At 45.3% G+C, this 22855-nt stretch overlaps 1 protein-coding gene across 3 annotated transcripts in view; it reads right to left on the bottom strand.

Annotated features, from left to right (window-relative positions):
- Positions 1–4654: 4654 nt before the first annotated feature.
- The window catches only part of sema4gb (sema domain, immunoglobulin domain (Ig), transmembrane domain (TM) and short cytoplasmic domain, (semaphorin) 4Gb), a 28104-nt gene continuing 9903 nt past the window's right edge, over positions 4655–22855 (bottom strand). Inside the window, exons 1-14 of one of the 3 annotated variants that reach the window (XM_034558451.1) lie at positions 22143–22230; positions 18553–18704; positions 18150–18212; positions 17680–17778; positions 17487–17580; positions 16710–16823; positions 16129–16283; positions 13767–13942; positions 11604–11742; positions 11272–11494; positions 10822–10937; positions 10006–10160; positions 7433–7494; positions 4655–6944 (exon numbers count right to left, since the gene is read on the bottom strand). In XM_034558451.1, coding sequence (XP_034414342.1) covers positions 5974–6944; positions 7433–7494; positions 10006–10160; positions 10822–10937; positions 11272–11494; positions 11604–11742; positions 13767–13942; positions 16129–16283; positions 16710–16823; positions 17487–17580; positions 17680–17778; positions 18150–18212; positions 18553–18704; positions 22143–22194 — 2571 coding nt within the window. In that variant the 5' untranslated portion in view covers positions 22195–22230 and the 3' untranslated portion in view covers positions 4655–5973. Of the gene's footprint in view, positions 6945–7432; positions 7495–10005; positions 10161–10821; positions 10938–11271; positions 11495–11603; positions 11743–13766; positions 13943–16128; positions 16284–16709; positions 16824–17486; positions 17581–17679; positions 17779–18149; positions 18213–18552; positions 18705–20446; positions 20492–22142; positions 22231–22855 lie in introns of those variants that run through there. The other 2 variants (XM_034558452.1, XM_034558450.1) reach the window with 2 other exon arrangements.

Below are 22855 nucleotides of genomic sequence, written 5' to 3'. Positions count from 1 at the left end.
ACACAAGGGAACGTACATGTTTGCACAGTTCGACACTGAGAAAGGTTTGAGGGGTTTCCTCCTCGCTGCACGACTTTAAAAGGAACCCGGGGCGTAAAACGAACACGACAGATGGTTGCGTGGCAGCAGCTTGACAGACGAGTCTTTAACCTTCGGCAGCGCGGAGCTGCCCAACGGTCGGCTGAAAGAGGAAGAGGAAACTCCTCCAGTGGGCGAGTTTCGTTTAAATTCAACAAGGGCGGATGTCGGCGAAACTCCTCACCGCTTCTTTCGTAGCAATTCCCGTCCTGAATTCATCATTTTTAGACCGCAAAAAGGCCGCTTGACCCCTTTTCCTTTCATAAATGACCTCAAGTGTTCCTCTAAACAAAAGAAACATCAATACAACCAAGTAGCAGACCTCAGATGAATACAAATAAGCATTGGTATGAATGTGCTAAAGCCCCCAACACAAGGAGCAGATTGCTCGTTTCTACCAGGTTGATGGATACTAGTCTGCTGGCAAATTATAGCTTTGGATGCAGGAAAATGGTCCAGCCACCTTTTTTTGAAAATTCAAGTAGAATATGAGCGTGAGACGCCTGCAGAGGAGGGTTATGAGTGAGTGACAGCGTGGAGACGAGCTCTGCTGCGGGACACTGCTGCTGATTGCACTCATTTTCTCCCCCAATTATCTGCACTTGAGTTGCATTATTTATAAGGATTGTGGGTTGCCCCTCTACCTTTTTGAATTACATTGACTAAAGTTCCTTTTTTGTACTTCTTAGCCAATGAGAAGTGCCGACATTTCAATGATCTGTCGACTTGCATCACGCGATTCAAATACAAATGAGCTGTTCGGCCTGTTAAAGCCAAACAACTGGCACACAGATGACAGCTGTTGTTTCACTTCCTGCATTTTAATTAATCTACAGCTATCAGGGCCACTTTGCTCTCATCACACTTAGCAACAGCATCTTGATTTAGATGCCTTTTTAATGTCCTCGCGTGGGTCTAGCTGTGCCGGTTCCCATCCCGATGGGAAACGGGAACCGGCACAGCTAGACCCACGCGAGGACATTAAAAAGGCATCTAAATCAAGATACTGTTGCTAAGTTACCGCCTTGAAAATGGTCATTTTCTATCCTCCCCCCGCTCGGAGTTTATGCTGTACTTCTGCTCCTGTCGGAGTCGGAAACGTGCACGTACGTGATGGACTCTGGCGTCACGTGTGAGCTCCACCCCCCCACTGGAGGACAGAGGCCTCGCTGCTCGCCACGAGCTAAAAACAGACAAAAAGAACCGTGCCGCGGTGTCCTGAGAGAAGGGGTTTGTGTGTGAGCATGTTTTGCATGTTATTTCCTGACTGCCCCTCAGGGCTGTTGACACCACCTCCGAGCCGAACATAAGTGGTTTTTATCTGCACAAAAGCGAATGGAAAATTAATGAATTCAAATAAATAAGACATGAGAGACCATAAAAAAAATTTAAAAAAGGGAAGTTCTTTCTATCAGCATCTCTGGTGATTAAACCATCTTATAAGCAGCAAGTTATATTAAGATAAGTTCAGTGTGCATCAAAAATCATACGGAACCAACTTGGAAGGTGTCACAGTTTACGAGGGCACATTTACATAACTTTAACAGAATAAAAGTGCACATTGTGAACTCTTTACAGCACTTTCTTTGGCCTACGACCGAGAGAAATAATGGAAATATAATATACTGTATCTTGCATATTGATGAACTTGCTTCACTGTGGGGTTTGAGTGCAGAAGCAAACTGGAAGCCGATATGTCAGCTGTTTTTAAAGCCCATGCTATGGCGTACAGAGCCAGAGCCCATTGTAAACAGATTGTCCTCTAAGAGGCAATGAAGCAGCAGCGACGGTGGAGGATTGTCCACAACTTTTACAACAAATGTTAAACTCGCCATAAAATACAACCAAACAAGAACATTGCTTTACAACTTTGATTGAAATCAAAATGAAATCACACCTATAGATCTGCGTGAATCAGAAAACCTTCACTTCCTAGTCACCTTTTAGGACACAGATTCATATTTAGTGCTTCGTGCGGGCATTAAAAACTATGCTAAAAGTAACAAACGTCGGCAGGAAACGCGAGACGGCGTCTATGAACTAATGCGAGAAACACAAACGCTGCGGCTCTAGTTGATACGAGGCCATCTGTAAACTCAGCAGAGTGATAGATGCGGTGAGGAGAGAGCCGGGAAGAATGAAGATGAGGATGGAAAACAAAAGTTAGATTAAAAAGGGGCTAAGAAAATAAAAAGGAAACAAAGTAGCTTCTGCCAAACAACTGGACGTGACACCCATGTCGGGTCAGATGTGCAGGAAATATTGAAGAGCAGCAACGAGAGGGGGGCGATATCTTTTTATTCAGAGTAAACGTACCTTAATATGTAACAGAGGGGCAGATATGTGGTATAATTAACTCACAGCATTTCTAAATACAGCAACAAAGTGTGATAGGCGGGGAGGGGAGGGGGCGATACAGCTGCTATTTGTTTAATTTCACCCCAATTAGTGCTCCTTTTATTGTGCTGCGGCCATGATTTTTGTCACTTTCTGTTCCCTCGTCTCTCCTCGCCGATATTCATGGCGCGACGACGGTGACAACAATACCGACGAAAAGTAATGTGCTGTAATTCGTAGATAGTCCACAAATCCATTTCGTATGTTATCCACGTGATCATGAACGATGAAAAATTAAGCCCACACAGGAATGGAGGGAGGAGAGGTCAAAAGGTCGCTGCTCTACTCCTCAAACCTAACCTAAACCTAAACTAAGTAGAAGCCTGTGAAGACAGAGGTTTTATTTTGCATGTAAGGAGTGGAAATTGACACCATTGTTGCATCAAATGAGGAGCTTGTTTGTGAGGTATGATCGTACGAGGATACGTTGGTGTGTGACGTGTGTGACGTGTGTGTGTGTAGTGACGCCTCTTCGGCGCCATCGGACCCTTTGAATCCTCCCGAGGCCTTTCGGTCTCAGTTTGCATATAGAGTGAATCTTCTGGACCCCGTTCTCAGAACAAAGCGGCTCACAAGGTTGACAAAGAGGACGGCCGGTAAAAAAACCACGAGTGCAAAATAGCTGCTGTCCACTTGTATCATCGTCATGGCGGAACCAGGACACTCGGGTCAAATGTTTTCTGTCTGCGGAGACGACAACGCTCTGTTCAGACAGACAAGAGGCCTGCATCCTCTCCTCTCCTCTTCCTCTCCTCTCCTTTCCTCTCCTCTCCTCTTCCTCTCCTCTTCCTCTCCTTCTCCTCTCCTTTCCTCTCCTCTCCTCTCGTCTCCTCTCCTCCTCCTCTCCTCTTCTCTCCTCTTCCTCTCCTCTTCCTCTCCTCTCCTCTCTCCTCTCCTCTCCTCTCCTCTCCTCTCCTCTCCTCTCCTCTCCTCTCCTCTTCCTCTCCTCTTCCTCTCGTCTCCTCTCCTCTTCCTCTCCTCTCCCTCTCCTCTTCCTCTCGTCTCCTCTCCTCTCGTCTCCTCTCCTCTCCTCTTCCTCTCGTCTCGTCTCGTCTCGTCTCCTCTCCTCTTCCTATCCTCTTCCTCTCCTCTTCCTCTCGTCTCCTCCTCTCCTCTCCTCTCCTCTCCTCTCGTCGTATGCATGTGTCATTTAATCACAGCGCTGTTCCCCTTGTCGTGTTGTTTTGGCATTGCTCTGATGTCAGGTAAACACGAGGGGGGGCTTCGGGGCTTCGTGGCCTCACATGTGTGAAGGTTTTTTCTCTACTCTGACTCAACAACTCTCACCTCCAGCAGCTTTTTTGTTGTTTTTTTTTCCCCCCCCCCCCCCCCCCTCACACCCCCCAGTTAAAGAAGTAATTGGAGAAAAACATGTTGTCTCTTTCGCAACGTCATTGTGTCGGCGTTGGCGTGGAACTGCTGTCGGGATGTCTCAGGAGCGATGTTCAAGACGTCGACACAAACGGGGGGGCTTCAGTCTGACGAAGACAACGTTTATGTGTATAAATATATATATATATATATATATATATATATATATATATATATATATATATATATATATATATATAACAGCGAGTAAGCGTCTTCTTTGCAGCATCTGGTGTCCGCGTGTTGTGGCCCCCCCCCCCCCGCCCCTCCCGAGGGCCGGTCTGTGGGTGAATTCAATCAATGTGACCACAAAGCGGCTCCTTTAGTGGTCAATAATAGACTTCTCAAAGTGTCTCTTTACTCACACAGATGCTCAGGTTTGCTACAGGTGTGCAAACTGCTCATAACAGCTGCAACCAGTGATGTGCTTACTGGGAAAGGAAATGAAGAAAGAGTGGTTTGAAATGTATGATTTGTTCAGTTTCCACCTGAGCTCTCGCGTGCTGTAACGGCCTCTTGAAGTGATACTCCACATGAGATCTGTCTTTTGAGAATCGAATAAAGTCACAGAGAACAGAAGCTTTATATTCTGGGATAGTCGTCATTTATACATATTTGTTGTTGTTGATATTTGGGGCGACTGTGGGTCGGCGATTCAATCCCCGCCCTAGTCGATGTGTCCTTGAGCAAGACACTTAACCCTGCGTTGCTCCCCGTAGCATGAATGTAACATGTAAATTGTCTTTGAGTACCTTAAAAAGCGCTATATAAATTAAATGGATTATTATTATTATATTTAGTTGTTTTAAAAAAAAATTGTGATGAGAATTCTTCACTCCTTTTCTGTCATTTTTTGAGACCAAACAATTACGCTAAATGAAAAAAAAAATGAAAAAAAATGGCAGATTAAGTAATCGTGACAATATTTGTAAGTTGCAGCCTGCCTTACTCCGCTAGAAATAAATCAGGCGATCGCTCACGTGTGTCTGTGAGTGAGTGTGCACCTCCGTGTCCGTCCACGACTAATCTCACAACATGCCGAAGCAAAACTGCATCATATTTCGGGCGGGCGGTTATGGCTGCACGCTCAAGGACCTCTCGAGGACTGCGGCGACTCACACTTTCTCAAAAACACCTTTTTATTGCCCGTCTCGTACCGCCGTTGACTGCCTGCTGACTGCCTGCTGACTCCTCGGTCACGACTCTGGCCCAGATTCAGTCGGGGTAAGACACACCCGGCTGAGATGTGAACCTTCATGGAGCGCACCGTTTCTAGTTTGGACACGAAACTACTCTTAATCTTCTTCTTCTTCAATCTAATGCTTGTAGGAGGAGACCGGAGGGTCAGCTCCGATGTCACACACAGGGGTCGGGAGGGTCACGCCTTATTAGTCACTGATGCGACACACCTGGAGGTGTTGTGCACACTAATTCATCCTGAAAGGATGCATGTCTTTGCCCATGAATGAACCCTGGACTGCCAACATCAGAAGGCCTCCCAGCTATAGCAGCTGTTATCACCATCAGCGTGATGCAGAATGATCCCGTGACTGCAGGTGAGTCAAACCTGTTCGGAACAGGGAACAGAAACGTGCAACAGGCAGGTACACGATTCACTTTCCAACAGCATTTGAATGCTGATTTTGGGTGGAGTATCACTTTAAGCTCCGTAGAAGGGTAATGTTACATCGCACTTCCTGAACGCTCCCACAGTCTCATAATAAACACAAGATCGCCTCCGGGGCCTGATTTATTTTCGTGTCCCAGTTTGCACCTTTTGCATTTTTTTTGTGTGTCATCCGACCGCCATCGTTCACAAGCCTCCAGAGAGCCTTGGCCAGCTCGTGGTCATTGTAACAGTGCAGTCTGTGGTTAATTTATCTTTTACACGGCTACACGTTTTAAATATCAATCTCTGGTTAGTGCGGTCCGTTGTTGACTTGAAATCATGGGCCGTTTGTTTGTCGTGGGACACATCTGCACATTTCAGGTCAAGCGAGGACTCGACCTGCAGGTGACACCAGGTAAATAACAGCAGCGTTTGATACAATAGTCAGTTCTTCCCCTCAGCTACGGGTCACCCTCGTGGGGTCAAAATAAATAACAACGACTGAGAGGGGGGGCGTCCTAGATGGAGCTCTCGTCGGGCTGCGGGTCCAGCTGTACGTGTTTCCTCTGCTCCAGGATCCTGTTGAGCTCCTCTGTGAAGGAGTGGTAGAGCGGCGACATGCCGTCGTGGTCGACCTGCCGCAGCAGCACGTAGCTGTTCCCGTTCATCTTCCTCAGCACGCTGGGCAGAGTGGACGACAGCCCGTTGGCGTAGTCCATGTTGGGCAGCGGAGGCGGCATGGGAAGAGGAGGAGCCGGCGGAGGCGTTTTGCACAGAGAGAACTGGCCCTCGCCCGGAACTATCTGCAGGAAGCCGTCGCCCAAGTCCCCGAAAGTCGCCACCGACGTGGAGCGTCGACCCTGGCGGCCGTTGTAGTGGCTGGAGATGGTTTTGAGTTCCAGATGGGAGCTCCTCTCTCTCTCGGAGGAGCCCAGGACGTGCAGCCCCTGCTCGGAGAACTTTCGGTTGCGAGACACCCGTCTGGTGCAGAAGCTCACGTAAAGCAGCACCACAGTCAACACCAAGCAAAGCCCCCCGAGGACCGCCACCAGGGAAATGTACACGGCCTCCATGTGCCTGTAGGTCTGGAACTCCGCCCCCGGAGGCAGCGGGGCTGGGGGCGAGGGCAGAGGCTGCTCAGTGGGGCCGCCGGTGGGGAAGACAGTCGTGCTGGAAACTGTGGCGGGGTTCGTCGTGGCCGTGGCCTCCACGGGGAAGTACGAGTCTGCCGAGTGCACCCTGACGGTGTAAAGATAAAGCAGGACTGAGACGGAGTTCTCCGAGGCGAAGCAGCGATACGACCCACTCTGCTGGGCGCGAGCGCCGATGATGAGGAGGCCGTCTGTGCCGATGCGGTAGCCCGAATTGAGGCCGTATCCCTGGAGATCTTTGCCGTTCAGCGTCCAGCGCGGAGACGCCAGGTTGGAGCGCAGTTCGCACTGGAGCAGCACGTCGTCACCCGACATCACGGAGCGCCGCCGGTGGACCACTGAGCGACAGAGAGAGAGAGAGAGAGAGAGAGAGGGGGGGGGGACATGAGACGGGGCCAAGACCGAGTTGAAGCGTGAGATGACATGACATGAAGTGCAGCGGAGGTGAATATAAAAAAGGAGGCGTCGGGTCACAAAGGTCACGGTTTCAATGTGAGCAACCTTTTTTTTTTTCTTTTTCGCATCACTTTCCATCTCATTTCATAAGCTTCTTTAAATGCAGTGAGCCCAGCATGACCACCGAGAGGAGAGACTGATTAAAATGTGAAGGCTGGGACCTGGGGCGGGGACAGCCTAATGAAACCCCTTCAGAGCAGCTCAACGCTTGAGTTTTCACGGAAGAGAGAAAGAAGTGCTGGACTTCTTTCACCTCATAATCTGTGTGTGTGTAAGGTAAAATAAAGCACTAAGCTTTAAGTAAAAGATATGCATGTTACATAACGGATGTACATTGTGTGCACGTGTGTGTGTGTGTGTGCGTCGTTACCATTTCCCGAATTCTCCTTGCAGCCTCGGATCCCCTTCAGGATATCCTGGGTGAGGTTTGACCTGCAACAAAAAGGATTTAAAATTGAGCTCAAATGTTGAACAAATTGTGTTTAATCTTTATTCAAAGTTACATTGAGGAACTTTTAACTAGTTATGAAACAGTCTTAATTTAATACTCACGCCCCTATATAACCGAAATAACCAAACGAGATTACCAGCGAGAAGATTTCTATGTCTACGCTTGACTTTGGGTCCTTTATGGCACACCGGTTCACCAGAGACTCCAGCAGACCCAGATCCGGCTTTGCTGCAAGGCCGTATTGCCTGGGCCCTGCTGGAGGGCAGGGAGGCCCGGGAGAACCAGAACCAGCACTGAGCGTATAGCAGACTGTCGAGACCTCGCTGCAGTAAAATGGGAGGTTTTCTAAACACTACCGTTCCTGTCCACAGGGAGCGCCGAAACCAACACAAAATCAAAAAATGTCCCTGGAGTAGCTTTAAACCAGGAAAAGCCTCATTGAGATTAACAACCTCCTTATCAAGTAAATTGTGCCCAAGACAGGCAGCAATTACAACGAGCTCCAGAAACACAGATGCTCAAAAACAACCTGCACGGCACTTAAAAAGAAAAAAAAAACAGTTTAAAGCCATAAAAATAACTAAGACGCATCCAAAACAACAATTTATTGAGGCTAACGCAATCACGATGCTAAAATAACCCAAAACCTCTGCAGCTATTCACAAAGAGAAAACAATACATTCCTTTTTTTACAGAGTTCAGTGAAGAATAATCAAACTCTGTTGCCATGATTGTATATCAGCAACCCGCATGAATAAAAATAGTGGAGATAGTGCAGTTTTAAGCAGAGAGGTGTGAGTTCTCTCCCATTAACATTCAGTTCTTTTGGCAGCTCTCACCTCCCTAAAATAAATCCACAGGAGAGGCTGATGTGTCTGCTGCCATAATGGAGATTAAGATCTCTGCCACTCACTCATGCAGTGTGAATGAAGAGAGGCACAAAGGAATATTCATGTGTTTGTGTTTATTTGGAAGGGGTTTATAATGTGAGCTGGTTCCCGTCTGTCCACAACTCCAACATTTATATTTAGTGACGGGTTTTTACTCCTCCTATCTCGAAAAGGTACCGCACTTATGTACACATTTGAGGTATTTGTTCTTTACTTGAGTATTTCCATTTCATGCCACTTAATACTTGAGACTTGACATAGAAAACTTGTAAAATATGATCCATTGATATCGATAACTAAAACTACTATCATCAGAATAGTAAAAAGGAAACAATAAAGTTGTTATATAATATACAATAGTATAACATTCTGCATTGAGTACTTTTACTTAAGTAGTATTTTCAGTCCAGGATTTAATTTTTTTTGTTGGAGTACTTTTATTTAAACTACTAAAACTACTTCATGTCATTTGGAAATAGTCAGGAAAAGCTCCATTTAAAACCAAGTAAATATTCATTAATAATTAATGTTTTATATGTGTAGAATTGTATATTTGCCCGTCGACACATACTACTGATTAAAATACTCTACAGGTTATAATTTAATTGAAAGTGCACCAATCTATCAGCGTCTCTATTCACTTTGTAATTTAATGCAGTGTGACATCGAAAATTATCTTAAGATCCCATATTTGGCATTTATATCACATGCACATAATGTATGTATAAATGTGTAATACATTAATTTTTTTAATTCAACCTTTGTTATTATAACACATTATAATTTTACATAATATTACATTTCCTCCTGTGGGAATAAACACACAATGAATGACAACGTAGTTAATGTAGCTGCTTACTAATTACATAATAGTGTGATATCGACTACGTATTAAATGTATGTATTCTCTTTATAAATGCTCTTTATAAGGGTGGACTTTTGTAAATTATAGATCTGTAAAAACTAAGTCTTGGTTTCTTCATCTTCTGTTTTAGACGCTCAGTTACACACTCGACCTAAATGCTCCAAGAAAAGTGTGTTTTTTCAAATTCTTTTTGCCCTAATTGTTGTAAACAGTAAGAATCTCCCGCTGAGCTCAACGGAGCCGAAGGGAGAAATCCAGGTCGACCACATTGTCTTAGACCGGGCTTCATAGAAATTCTGTTGGAAGGTAAAATAAGCCGTATGAATAATTAATTAAACTCCGGTATCGCTGTCGGGGGCCCAGAAGAAAAGAAATAAAGGTCACGTAATGCAAAAAAAAAAAAAAATGTATTCATCTCTGTTTCGCAGGTTTCATTTCAAGAGAGGCTATATAACAATAATGATATATTAAATCATCACAGCGCCATTTGTCGTATTAATAATGCGGAGGTGTTGACACTTGTGTGTGTTTTCTTGGCAACGTTTGAGTCTTACATCTAAATGAATGTCAACAAATGTCTCCTTTTTTTTTTTTTTTTCTCGCTAAGAGCAGCATGCAGAGAGGAAATGAACGCAGAATAAACAAGAGGGGATTATGGGAGATAAAAGACTCTTATGTATGTATCCGTCTCAGCGAGAGTGTGTGTGTGTGTCTGTGTGTGTGTGTGTTCCTTTCACCTCTGTGCACGTGAAGATATTTCCACACACGCCCTCCCGTCCCAGCCGCAGAACGGATCTCTGGCGAACACGCAGTCGTAACAGGAAGTGTACCTCCGACAGGCGGACATCGGGACCTGCACCACTCCAGAGTGGGAACCCACGTAGACGCTCCGCTGCGAAATAAAAACAAAAAAAGAGAGTAAATCAGTTTTTTTAAAATCTGTTCCCACTTTTACTCTTTTGACTTTTAAAGCTTAAAAGCATCGATAACTGATGAAAATGTCTCTTTACACCCCAAAAACTTAAAGCTACTACCACAAACGTTCATTTTGCATTGAGTCGGGCGCTCCCTGTGGACAAAGGCGGTAGTGTTTACGAGAGAAAACGTCTTGTTTTTTGCAGCAGGGGTCTGAAAGTCTGCCTTGCTCAGTCCTGGTCCTGGTTCTGGGTCTCCCTTGTCCCCCTTGTCCCCCGCTGGAGGAGCTTCTGCTGAACCTGCTCGGTGTAAATCGTTTTGTCTGATTTCACAGGCGACCAGATGACACGCATTAAGAATAACTAGATAGAAAATAGCCAATCTTCTTGCTGATGGTCTTCTTTTTTACTACTTATGTATTACTCTTTTATAACCAGTTAAAAGTTCCATGTAGCACTTCAACATTCTCTTATATAATTTACTAACTAAATAAACATCCTCTGTGAAATAGCATTTTTTACACTCACAAATTATAAGCAGTTAATGACGTCGTTGGCCCGGGCCGTGAGCTATTAAAGGTTTTCAACTGCATCACTCACGCACGCACGTTTAACTCTGCGTGCACGAATAATACGCACCAGAGCAGAGGATATGACCATGCTCATTATGGGCTGGGCTTTGTCAAACAGCTGCAGCTCTTCCACGATGTGCATTTCTCCACCGATGTCGACGGCCCTGTGCAGCCACCCGTCATCTGCGTGGGAGGGGAGGAGGGGGGGGGGGTACAACCGTGTGAAACAAGACACTTTGATCTCGATAACAAATATCCCAATATGTTGATCGTGGTGAATTTACGTTACTGGGAATAAGAGTAACGTCACCGTAATGGTAAATAAGTGAAAAATAGTGAGTCTGAGAAATGACAAGAATTGTGATGTAAGACTCACACAATGTTGCTATTATTATGTTTTAATTATGTGTCTACGCAGGGGGGGTTTGTTTTGATTTTCTCACTTAAAAAGGATGTTTTTTTAAATGCCCCCAAGCCCATCCTGTCGCTTTCGGTCTCCACAGTAGTAAAAACTCACCGGTTCCCAAAAACAGAACGGCGTACGTGTTCCCGTCCAGCGCCGGCTCCTTGTGCACGACTATCTTCACGTAGTTGACGCTCCTCTTGAACATGAGCGGGCGCACGCCTATCGGGTGCACCTGGCCGGACATCAGCGGGTGCCTCCTGGCGAAAGTGAGCACGTTGTCTGGGAGGTCTCGAGACGAGTTGATGCCCCGGGACCTGTGCACATCTGTTATGCACTGCGGAGGGGATCGGAGGCAGAGAAAGAAGCATCAGAGAGGAGCAGACATTAAAGACTTTGGGGCGTTTTTTTTTTTTTTTTTTTTTTTTTAACAGGTTGAAGCTTACAGATCCGGGTCTTGGCTCTGGAACCTTCCCCGTGTACTCCCTCCACTTCGACTCCTGCACCTCCATGAACGGCCCCTCGAACGCCCTCTGCACATCCGAGAAGGCGTACTGGCAGATAGCGGACGCTTTGATATTCTTCCTGAAAGACAGGTTTGTTACCTGAGGTGCAACTGCAACCGAGATTTAGTTCTAAAACTACCACAGGTCATGAGGCGAAGAGGTAGCTCGGTTGCTCTTCTTTATATGGATCCCCCTAGATCTTATCAATTTGCCTTGAACGAACATGCGGGCGTGGCGTCACTGACAGGTGTGTAATTTTCCTCCTCTTTATCTCCAGTGAGCTGCTTCCATCAGCCACTCCAGAAATGAAATCCCCCTCCCTGTGAGTCACGAGTGAAGCCCCTTTGTGGATTTGTGCACGAGTTAGGAGCCAGGTGACCCTTATTCTTAAGCCCCTACAGGTGAGATTAGTAATGGAGGAGGAATGTCTGCGTCACGTTCTTTTTTTTTTTAAAAGTCCCATTGTGCTCCTTCAAAAGCATTCGAGTGCGACGGGGGAAATGAGATCGAAGTGAAACCTGAATCTGACTTCAAAACCCGGTGAGCGATTCGGCTCCCGGGGGCTTACTCATCGCCGAGTCTCTAACGCACGGTGACGACGACCACTCACACAGGTGTGTGTGTGTGTGTGTGTGTGTGTGTGTGTGTGTGTGTGTGTGTGTGTGTGTGCGTGTGTGTGTGTGTGTTTTAGAGAAGAGAGGCAGCTGACAGGGGGGTTGAGATTGAATATCCACGGGAAAAAAAAGGAAGCGTAGCAGTCGAGAAGAACAGAAAAAAAAGGGGGAAAGCAGAGAGCGAAGTGGGTCGTGTTACAAACACACACACACTCACACACACGCACACACACACAGCGCTGCCAGATATCCTCGTCCTCTGACAATTGTCACGTCAGCACAATGTGGCTGCTTCTTTTTGGGGTTTTTTGTATATCGACTCTCTGTCTTCATTAATCCGTTGGTGTGCCGAATATTGTCGTGATAAAATTGTTTAGTCGTTCAGTAAAATGTAGAGAACATGTTTTAGTTCCCAGAGCCCGAGGAGACGTCTGCAAATGGATTGTTTCACTCAACTAAACGTCAATTACACACCAAAATATTCAAATTCTCTAGACTACAGTCTAAGTGTTTTTTTTATTTGTTTCACTGTGAGGTTTATAAGACGACAACTATTACAAAATTTAGTCCAGTTTAAGTCTCGCAATATTTTCCACATACTTTCTGTTCTGTTGTTCTGTTTTCATGGTTTAGGCTCAGTCAGTTAGTTTCCAGTTAAAAGAAAATCTTCTACACACCGTAAAACGTTTTTTTATGTAAAATTACAGTAAAATGTTGTCATAAACTAGTGTACAATCTGCAGTATCTCTAAGAATACGGCAGCTTACTGTAATTAAAGCACACAGTTATTTGCTTTTTGAAAAATTTTTTGTATTTTGTCTCTATTGTATCAGAGAAGCAATGAAAATGCAAAGACTCCCAGAATGCATTGCTTTCACAGCATTATGAGCATAAGGCAGTCGATCCCTTTTAAGTGTAAACGTTTTTTTCACAGTTTTCTTGAATCCTGACTTTCATCTTGATCAATTGAACCCGGTTGTTCTTTATTATATAAAGAAAATAAGAAAAACTAATTGTGCACCCGGTCCAGAAAGGTTTTTTCAAACTTTAGAAACTGGCTGAGAAACAAACAAAAAAGAAATTAAAAAAAATGCGTGCAGACTGAAGCCTTTGTGAAAAAGAAAAGCACTTTGCAAACAGTCATCAGGTCTGTGTTTGACTATGGAGATATTCTGTAGTCACAAGCTGCACACGCCACCTTAAAACAAGTTGATGCAGTTCATCACGTCACTCTCATTATGGTGAGATAGAGGCGAAGATTATAGGAGAGATAATTACACTCACTTATATACAACATCTTAAAACTCTAGATCCTAAAGTTTCGCAACAGGCCGAATTGTATTAAAATGTGTATAAACTGATGCTGTTACAGAATATATAAAAGATTCTGTCCGACAGCGTAGAATAAGATGATATTTCCAACCTTGAAGCTACTTAAATGGAGGTAAAAAAGTCCGTAGTAAAAGCTGAATTTGACGTCGTTTCTTACCATTCCAGGCCAAAGACGCCGTAGAAAACGCTGCTCTGAGCGTCCCGACCCTGCAGGACGAACACGCTGCGCAGGATATTGAGGTGCAGCTCGTATTCGGGGACTGAACACACCATTCTGGCTTTGAGGAAGGAGGTCCACTTCCTCTGCAGGGTCCTCTGGCCTCCCCAGTCATTCTGCACACAGGCGGAGACGACTGGAGGGTTAAATAAAGTCATGTACTCTACACAAAACGACACAGATCCACTCTCATGTGCTCAAAACACAGCGGCCGCTAATACGTGACTGTGATAACCGTGAAAAACAATAATCATCTACAAACATGATGTACACATCACTATACACACACACACACACACACACACACACACACACACCGAGAGAGGAAGGAGGAAGTGAGGAGAGTCTTGTGAAACAGGAGCTGAGTGTTAGTGCCTACTTTAGCCCATTTGCTCTAATTGCATTTCAGGGAGCACCGGGAGGCAAAGCTGCAAGAAATCTCTCCCTAAAAGAGTAATTTAGCACACCTCATTTAGTAGAGCGGATAAAAAGAGACGACTTCTCTCTTTGTTCGTGGGAATTACGGCCTCCCAGACACAAAAAAAAGAAAATGCATACGGAAAACAAAAATGCTTGCATTAAGAAATTTCCATCAATAACACCTTTTTTGTTGTTGTTGGCGGAGACATTAAGATGCATCCAACTGAGTTTCGGTTCTTATGTGTTCCCAGGTTTTATATATATACATATATACGCCCGTGGGGGAAATTAAGCAAAAACTGCACGATGGAAGTCGTTTCTAAAGATTTCGTGCGGCTTGTTTGTTTGTTGCTTGAGATGTGCAGTGCTCCAAAAAAATGGCGTATTTTAAATAACGTCAGAACGGCATCGATTTCTGCTCTCTGCGTTCCCGAAAAGACCTCTTTTTTCTCCATGTGATTTACACCCTTCTCTGTGCAAATAGGTCACGATGATGGCGGCGGAAGTAACCGCAGTCTGGCGGGGAGGCGACAAAAACAGAGGAGGACAACTGGTTATGCAGCTCAAAAAAATGGCAAGTCTTCTGGGTTTTTAGGCCGGAGGCGACTGCCAGGGCCTTCGCTATATCTGCCGATCTGCCAGTGGGGCTGAGCTGGAGGTCCAGCTCGACATCTGCATGCGCCGCCGTGGCCTAGTTCAGACTGAGTTATTACGCCCTCGCACTGCTCTGACAACTCCGCGGCGTCGACGAGGAGAGAGGTGGCGACGAGTCCCGGGCCTTGTGTTAACGGATGCAGAGAGAATCTTCGAGGAGACGAACTGTTTGAGTCCACGGGACGAGGAAAAAAATAATAAAGTTCAGGAAGTTCGGAAGTAACTTTCACTGCCTGTTTGTGAGCTTGCCGGGAGAAAATGTGCAGCAGAAAAGTACATTATTTACATAATTTCTGAATGTGCAAACACATCTACATATCTGTGTGCCTCACGCTAACAATGGTCTTTAGGCTTTAAGGGCAAAGAAGGTTTTAAAATCTGTCCGTTATCTTTTTCCTTGGTGTTACTATTCAATATCAATTCCTCTCACGCTCCAGATGCCAAATATTGGGCATCAATTACTTTTATTTTGTCTCAAATGGGGCAAAAATAGTGTAGAAAAAAATGCTAGTAAAGAAAAACATTTTTTTTTTAAATCTTTTGCTATCACTTTGTCGTGATTCATTTGCTTTCACATGCATTTTTATTTTCCTCTCATCCTTTCCACATTCTCGCCAAAAAGGTGATGCACAACTGCGGGGTTTTATTGCTTATTTCTAAGTCTTTTGGGCACTTTTAAAAAAAACAGCACACACTGTGATGGTAATTACACCGCCGTGCACGGCTAAAAGAAAAACGACGGGGAGGAAGAAAAGAGAGGAGTTGGCTGGGCACGCTGTCTAGACCGGAGATGCTGATCGCAAGTGAAACGAGGGGGGAGTGGGGGGGGAAGAGAGGGAGATGGTTTGCCATTGGGGGTGGCGGTTGGTGTACTTTGTAGTTTGCCTGGCAACAGCGGCGCAGAAAGAACCGCCGGCGGTGGAAAAAAACAAAAAAAACAAGATGAGAGACACCCAACCATTGGCTCGCTCAGCACCGACATAACTGTAAGAGAACGGCAGCTGAGAGGAATCGAGGACAGAAAGCCCCCTTAAAATCCATTCACTGATGTAGAGCATCAAATAATCCCACTGGTTTTTGGTTTTTTTGGGCACTTTGAATAACTTTTCTCCTTCTTCGTGACCTTGCGGGCGTGCGCGTGAGTCTCAAATTACAAAAAAAACGTTAACGCGATTACGGCGAACGGCGTTCGGGTCGGTGTCTCTCTTTCTCTCTCTCTCTCTCTGACCTTGCAGACTCGGGCCACCCTGGACACCTTGGTCTGGCTCGGGTAGGCGATCTGCTCCTGGCTCCTCTCCGTGAAGAAGAAGTAAATCTTGTCGTCGTCGCCGATGGAGCTGTTGACGCTCTCCTTCAGCAGCACGGAGCCCACGAAATCTGCCTCTGTACACACACACACACACAAAAACAAGACACACACACACACACACACACACACACACAAGCGCTCAGATCCACATGTCCAAACACAGACCCATTAGCAGCCTTGGAAAGTGTCTCCTTGGAAACCAAAGATGGAGCTTTTAAGTATGATTGAATTGTCACAACTAAGCCAGTTAGAGCTGCAGTGGAGTGCAATTTTTTTTTTTTTAAATGTGATTTTCAATCTCTCCAAGTCAATCAGTTTTTGGCGTAACAGCAAAACATCCGATGAGCTAAAAATGTACAAAAATAGCAACGAGGTTTGGACCATTTAGTCGTTCACTGCAAGCCAAGAGAAGGAAACTAGCGTATGCAATGTTTTTTTGCACACATGGATTCATTATTTGATGGTTATCTCCTCTGTAAGCTGCCATGCGTTGTATTTACCCAGAAGCCACCGGGTGGGGGCCTCCTCTGTCCTGAGCGTGGGGAAGGGGAAGTTTCTGCGCACGTCTGGAGAGCTGCGAAACTCGTACTGAGAAGCCGTGAACATCTCACCGTCTGATGAACGGATGCACGACGACAGGAAGGAAACAGTTAAATCTGATGGAAGCGGAAGCAGGCAAACTTAGCTATCACCTAATGTGGTTATTATAATGTGTCTAAATGTGTCTTAATTGTTTATGCAAATCGTCTTCCCAGTGCAAAACACTTGATTAGCCCTTATTTAAAACAAAAGGTCCTAAAAGTTGTATAAAAAATGTATAAATAGCTAAATCCAGAGTTATTTTACGACCTCTGTTCGTGTGAATGAGAACGAGGTTAAAGGAGGTTAAAGGAAACGCTTATTGCGCCATCTCTATGGGCCCCATGGATGAGGAAGATATGGGGAATTATTTTTCGGGAAGTCAAACTTTTGTCTCCACCACTGAACGACTTTTATGAGATAAAATCATTACATAATGCTTTATCATGTGTTAGGATTATTGCTATAAATAATGCTGAATGTGTATGATTCCTAAAAAGCAATGATATCACATTACAAGTGTGTTTTTGATGCGTTATAGACACGAATATCACAGAAACTGTAAATTCTTGCAATACTGTGAACAATGGATTTGTAGTTTGTGTTTCCATGAATGCATTTCAACTGCAACTCCTTTTTCTAACTATGTTTTTCTTTTGTTTTGTTTTCAGTAAAGATGCAAATCTGGGGCGACGCACCGACGAGGAGGCCGGTGAACCCCTTGGCCGGGTCGTATGGACACCTGTCTCTGCCCTCCTCGAAGCCCGAGGAGAAGCTGAACCGCTCTGCGTCCTTACAGACAGAAAAAGAAAAAGAATAGAAAAGACAATGGAGCATTTAAATTCTGGTCTGCTCATCGATGCGCTGAAGGGAAACGGCACGAGCTCTTACGATGTAAGCACAAAGAGGTCTGAAGGCGTTTGTTCCGCAGACGTACAGGTGAGTCTCATTGAATCGCTGCAGGAAGCGGATGTGATTGTAGCACTCCGTCTGCAGGGGGGGGGGGGGGGGGGGGGGGGGGGGGGGGGGGGGTGGTGAGAAAAACTGGTTATTACTGGAACACTATAGCCCGTCCATCCACTTCATGTACAGGAGCTTTTCTCATGCAAATATTCAATGAATCAGCGTGATTTCTTTATTTAACTTCCTTTTTTTTTTTTTTTCCTCGAGGAAAAGTGGATTAATAAGAAGCAATCGTAAAGGATTAGCCAGCCGTCAGGAGCAATATTGCACGTCGCGAAGCAGAAGCGTTTCATTTACGATCTCCAATAATAATAAATCGGTAAAACGAAGACTTTTAGTAAAAAAAAGACACAAGGCTGAATAATGTTAATAACAATAATAATAAAAGCCAAGTATACCTGATTGTCTCTGCCTTTGTTTAGACACAGCTTCTTCTGTTCGGGGGAAGCATCCCAATCAATCTGCAAAGCAACAGGGAGGGGGAGTTAATGACTAAATAGGGGAACACAGACGGGTGTATTATATCTCTGGATAGAGATGAAGAGAAGAGTGTGAGATAATCGGGAAGAGAGGACAGCTCACTTCATTTCTTCTGGCTGCGTCACTGAGTTCTGACTCTGCTCAGTAACCCTTGAATAAACGTCCTGGTGCTTTTAATCCCATATCCATAAAATTGGAAGGGAGACGCGATGGGATTTGCTCAATCTGCTTGAGGCTAATATTAGTTTGTCCCTCCACGAAGGAAACGGGAAGGAAAAAACGTGCAGATTGCATTGCAGGCGGCGATGGGTGAGCGCTCACCGTGAGGTTCGCGGTCGTGGTGGAGATGTCGGTGGTGTTGAGCGCGTGCAGCACCCCGAGGCCCCCCACGTACAGCAGCCCGCTCTCCTCCTCCAGCAGGAGGGTGCTGTAGTTCCTGGAAGAGCCGGTGAAACTGCCGCTGCCCAACAGACCTGAAAAAAAATATATATATACACGACACGTTTGTTACTGTGTGACGAGAAAGTTGAGTTTTTTGGTGATGGAAAGAAACGCGTGGACACGTCTGTAGTTTTGGTTTAAGTCTATTTTTTTAATGGTTTAGTCGAAGTTGGAGAAGGCCCTTTTCTATCAAAACTTATTTTGTTAAATTAAAATCAAAATTAAGTGCTTGTAATAAAAAGTGTTGTTTTTGTCATTTTGCAGCAGAATAAAAACATGTTTCAATGTATTAAAGCTTCTATCTTGACTTCACACGTTCGTAGTCCTCAGCAGGTCTGCACAAGGCTCGCAGGGTGGGGTTGGCTGGGGGTGGGGGTTGCTGGAGTGATTGCTGAGTGGACTGTGGGAGAGCTTGGGGTTGGGGGGGGGGGCGGGCACAGGGGAGGCCACATTTAAGGGCATTCAGCAGGAATCGTGCCCCAGTAATGCCAAATCGCATCAGTCGTTTAACTGCCACGGCAACCCCCGGCCCACGTGTGTGTGTGTGTGGGTGTGTGATGGAGTGGAGCAGGCAAACAGATTCATTAATCCATTGCACAAAATAATAATTGGCCTGGTGCACTAAAATAAATATTTGAACACGCACTTCTGAAACAGGGGCAGGTCGCCCCCCCCCCCCCCAAAAAAAAAAGAAAGGAGGGCATCGCTTTTTCTCCCTTCGGTGCAGAAGGAGCTTTACAGAGCTTTTTGATATGCACCACATGTTCGATGCAAGTGTGGATTCACGTCTGATTTAAAGATCCACACGACGGATGAAGAGGAAAACCTCAAAAAGAAAGAACGGCAGAGTACGTGAAGGTATCGACAGTGTCACGCTGAGGAATACAAATTAATCGCCTCTCTCTCTCCGTCCGTTTTGACAGCGAGTCCCAGCTCCCAGAAATAAGATCAACTTGTGCTCGTTAACACACACACACACACACCGTTAGTCGGCAGTTCTTGTATTACGTCCTATAAACAGCAAATGAGAGCGATGAGACGCCAACGCCATGTGTGTGAAGTGATGAGACTCTCAGCAATGCTGCAAGACCTCCTGAACCAACAATCGAGTCACGACAAAGAGTGCATCGAGGACAAGAGATCGAACCAGGAGCGACCAGCGAAGTCCCTCAGTGCACGACACACTTTAGATAAAAATGTGGAACAGAGCAAACTACAGACACTCCTCAAACTGATCTGAAAAACCCAAAGATTCCTCTTCTGTCACCTGTTTTATCGCCCTATATTCTGAATATGTGTGTTCGTCAATCGAAAAAAGGCATCGCGGCGGTGAATTCTGTGTGTTCTTCTTTTGTTTAGGAGTCGCAGCAATGGTGTTAACAAATAAATCAGTTCAGAGGCCTCTTTGGCTGAGACGAAGACAAAAAAAATTTCTGAGCAAGATCTCGAGTACAAAAAAACGGGGCCTCAAAAACACACGATGAGTAACACTACCCCGCGACTTCCCCTTTAAATGAATAAAGGAACCATACCCCAAAAAGATGCCGAGTTGCAACATCCCACGCACACACACACACACACGCGCGGACATATTTCAAGGACGACGAGTAGAAAAAGTCCACGCATCTAATCCGAATTTTATCTCAGAAAAATGACACGTTTTCTGTTGACTTTCTGGTTTTAAGTTTAAGTTAATTTGCCGGTCAAACCGGTTAAAGACTCGTCCCAAAGTGAACCTGTGTGCAAACACACACATACTTCAAAGCTTACAGACCCTCCTCTCCCATCTCCGTCACGATAATGAGGACGACAGCCGCGGTCTGGTTTGATCTCGCGTAACACGACACGGTGTAAGCCGTGGAGAGTTCCCCCCCTCAACGTCACATGGAGGACGTGTTCGTCACCCACATGACTGGCTGCTTGTTTCACTGTCACATGGACGACCGCGAGCGTCGACTCTCCACGAGGACACGCAGGCAGAGACTAAGTCAGACTGCAAGCCTCTCTTTTGTGTTGTTTTTTTATGTGTGTCACGGACAGCCAGACAGACACAGAGAACCCCTTCTCACTGGTGGTCAATAACTGGGTTTGTGTCATACTGGGCTGCTGCCGTCGTGCACGTCACGACCGATTACACGCATGGCAGCCGGGAAGAAATTCACTGGCAGAAGGACGCCCAAAAAGTTACATAAACAGTGACATTCAAGAAAATCCTTAGACGTCTTGGAAAACATTCATTCTGAGCCATCGGGCGCACGCCTCTGCATCTAACGAGAAATTATTATTAATTCATTCCTAAATCACGCAGCATTTGCGAAGCTTTTACACATTAAAAAAGAAGATTTCTGTCATGATCCAGTAAAGCAGAACAACGTCAGGTTTTGTTAATTCTTTGATTACTCTGACAAAGCGAAAGGCAGTGATTATCACGCAGATAATTACACACCTAGAGAGCACTAAAGGAAGCTTTATTACTTTGTGCTAATCGGAGCATTTATAAAGGAGGATTTCAGTATATTACGACTTAAAGATCAAACCAGACAGGTTTCTTTATTTGGAGGTAAATCACCACCATCCTGTCCTCTCTCCTATCTCCACAGAAGCTTCCAATGAATCTCTCCTTAATAAACTGGGAGTTTGTTTACATCTGATTGACTTCTTATCTTATATATTGTCGTGTTTCCATATCTAAGCATGTAGGGAGGAGCATGTCAGGCAAACGCTGGCTCTAGCGAGGGCCTTTCTCGCCTTTCTCTGCCTGTTACCCCGAGGGCCAGCATCGTTCTCCGACTCGCTCCTGAAACTGTAGCCAGCAGCTGACTGGCTTCAGTTGCTCAAGTATTGTAGTTGTTGTTGTTGTTGTTGTTGTTGTTGTTGTTGTTGTCGTCATGGAAATGGAGGAGTGAGCGGAGGTGTAATTCGTTGGTTGCAATCTGCAACCACACCGCTCGATGCCACCGGATCCTACACAATGCAAGACGATAGTCGACTTAACTAATAGATTTATTTATATATTTAACGACTATTACAAAATCGTGCCTCGTCCCTCCTGTGCAGTTAACTCGACGAGTGTCATATTCGATAACATCCGACCTCAGTTGTAACAAAGTGTCATTAACTCGGATTATGTTTAATTATTTTCCCGTTTTATTTTCCCTGTGCGTTTGTTTGACTTCCTGTCTGTGTGGATTTTTTTCCTGTGGATCACCTGTGTGTCAACAGCCGAGCTTCTTTCTTTTTTCCACCAATCAGCTTTCAGCCGGCCCTTGTGTCTGCCCACCTGGTTGTCTGATTAGTTTTCTTGTGTATTTATAGTCCAGTCTTCTTTGTTTCCTGGCTGCGTCTCCCGTGCCTTTCCATTACTCATCCCGGTGCACCTGATCCAGTTGTATTTGTCATCCCTCATTTCTAGACTTTTTTTTCATCGTATTTCACTTCTGATTGCTTTTGTACTCACTAGTTTCACTTACTTTGTATGTTTACTTTATCAAAACCACCTTTCATCGTCCCCATGCTTCCCATGTTCTGTTTTCCCGCATGCAGATTAATCCCTCCGACATAAGTTTCAGTTTGTGGTCGTGCGAAACCTTACGTAACACTGGCAGTGAAACCTATAAATAAGATTATTTTTTCATTTCTCATACAAAAGCCAGTCATATTTGAGTGAGCAATGAGCAGCCAAAGGTCAGGACACGCCTGGGGTCGGGGGAGTTTCATCTGAAGGGCTCCGGCATGGGGTTAGGGCGGCAGGACTCACTCAGCTGGCCTCCACACACACACACACAGACACACACACACACAACAAAAACACTGAATCTCTAAGCAACAAAAGGAGGGTGACACACACTCGCAGCACAGCGACTGCATCCTCTCACAGATCACGTTTTCTTTAAAAAGCGCGAGTTATGCAAACACAATGGCAGCCCGAGGCCCCGCAAAGAGCCCCGCTGCTCGTGAGTCATCAGCGAGTGAACCGAAGCCTTGGGTTTTCTCTATCTTAATAAAAAAAAAACAGTGGTTATAGTGTGATATAACGAGCACGGCGCCGATGAGAAGGACCCGCTGTGACGTCCAGAAGCGTCCTCGGGCCTCAAGGCGGCAAGAGGCCGAGGTCGTCGCGGCCGCCGTTTTTTTTAAAACAAAACAATGTTCACGTCAGTCTGACGCACAGAAACTCAATGGG

Source organism: Cyclopterus lumpus, chromosome 19 (genome assembly GCF_009769545.1).
Source record: "Cyclopterus lumpus isolate fCycLum1 chromosome 19, fCycLum1.pri, whole genome shotgun sequence".
Classification (NCBI taxonomy): domain Eukaryota; kingdom Metazoa; phylum Chordata; class Actinopteri; order Perciformes; family Cyclopteridae; genus Cyclopterus; species Cyclopterus lumpus.
Note: the sequence above shows the minus strand (reverse complement) of the source record. Positions and strands in the feature narration are given on the sequence as shown.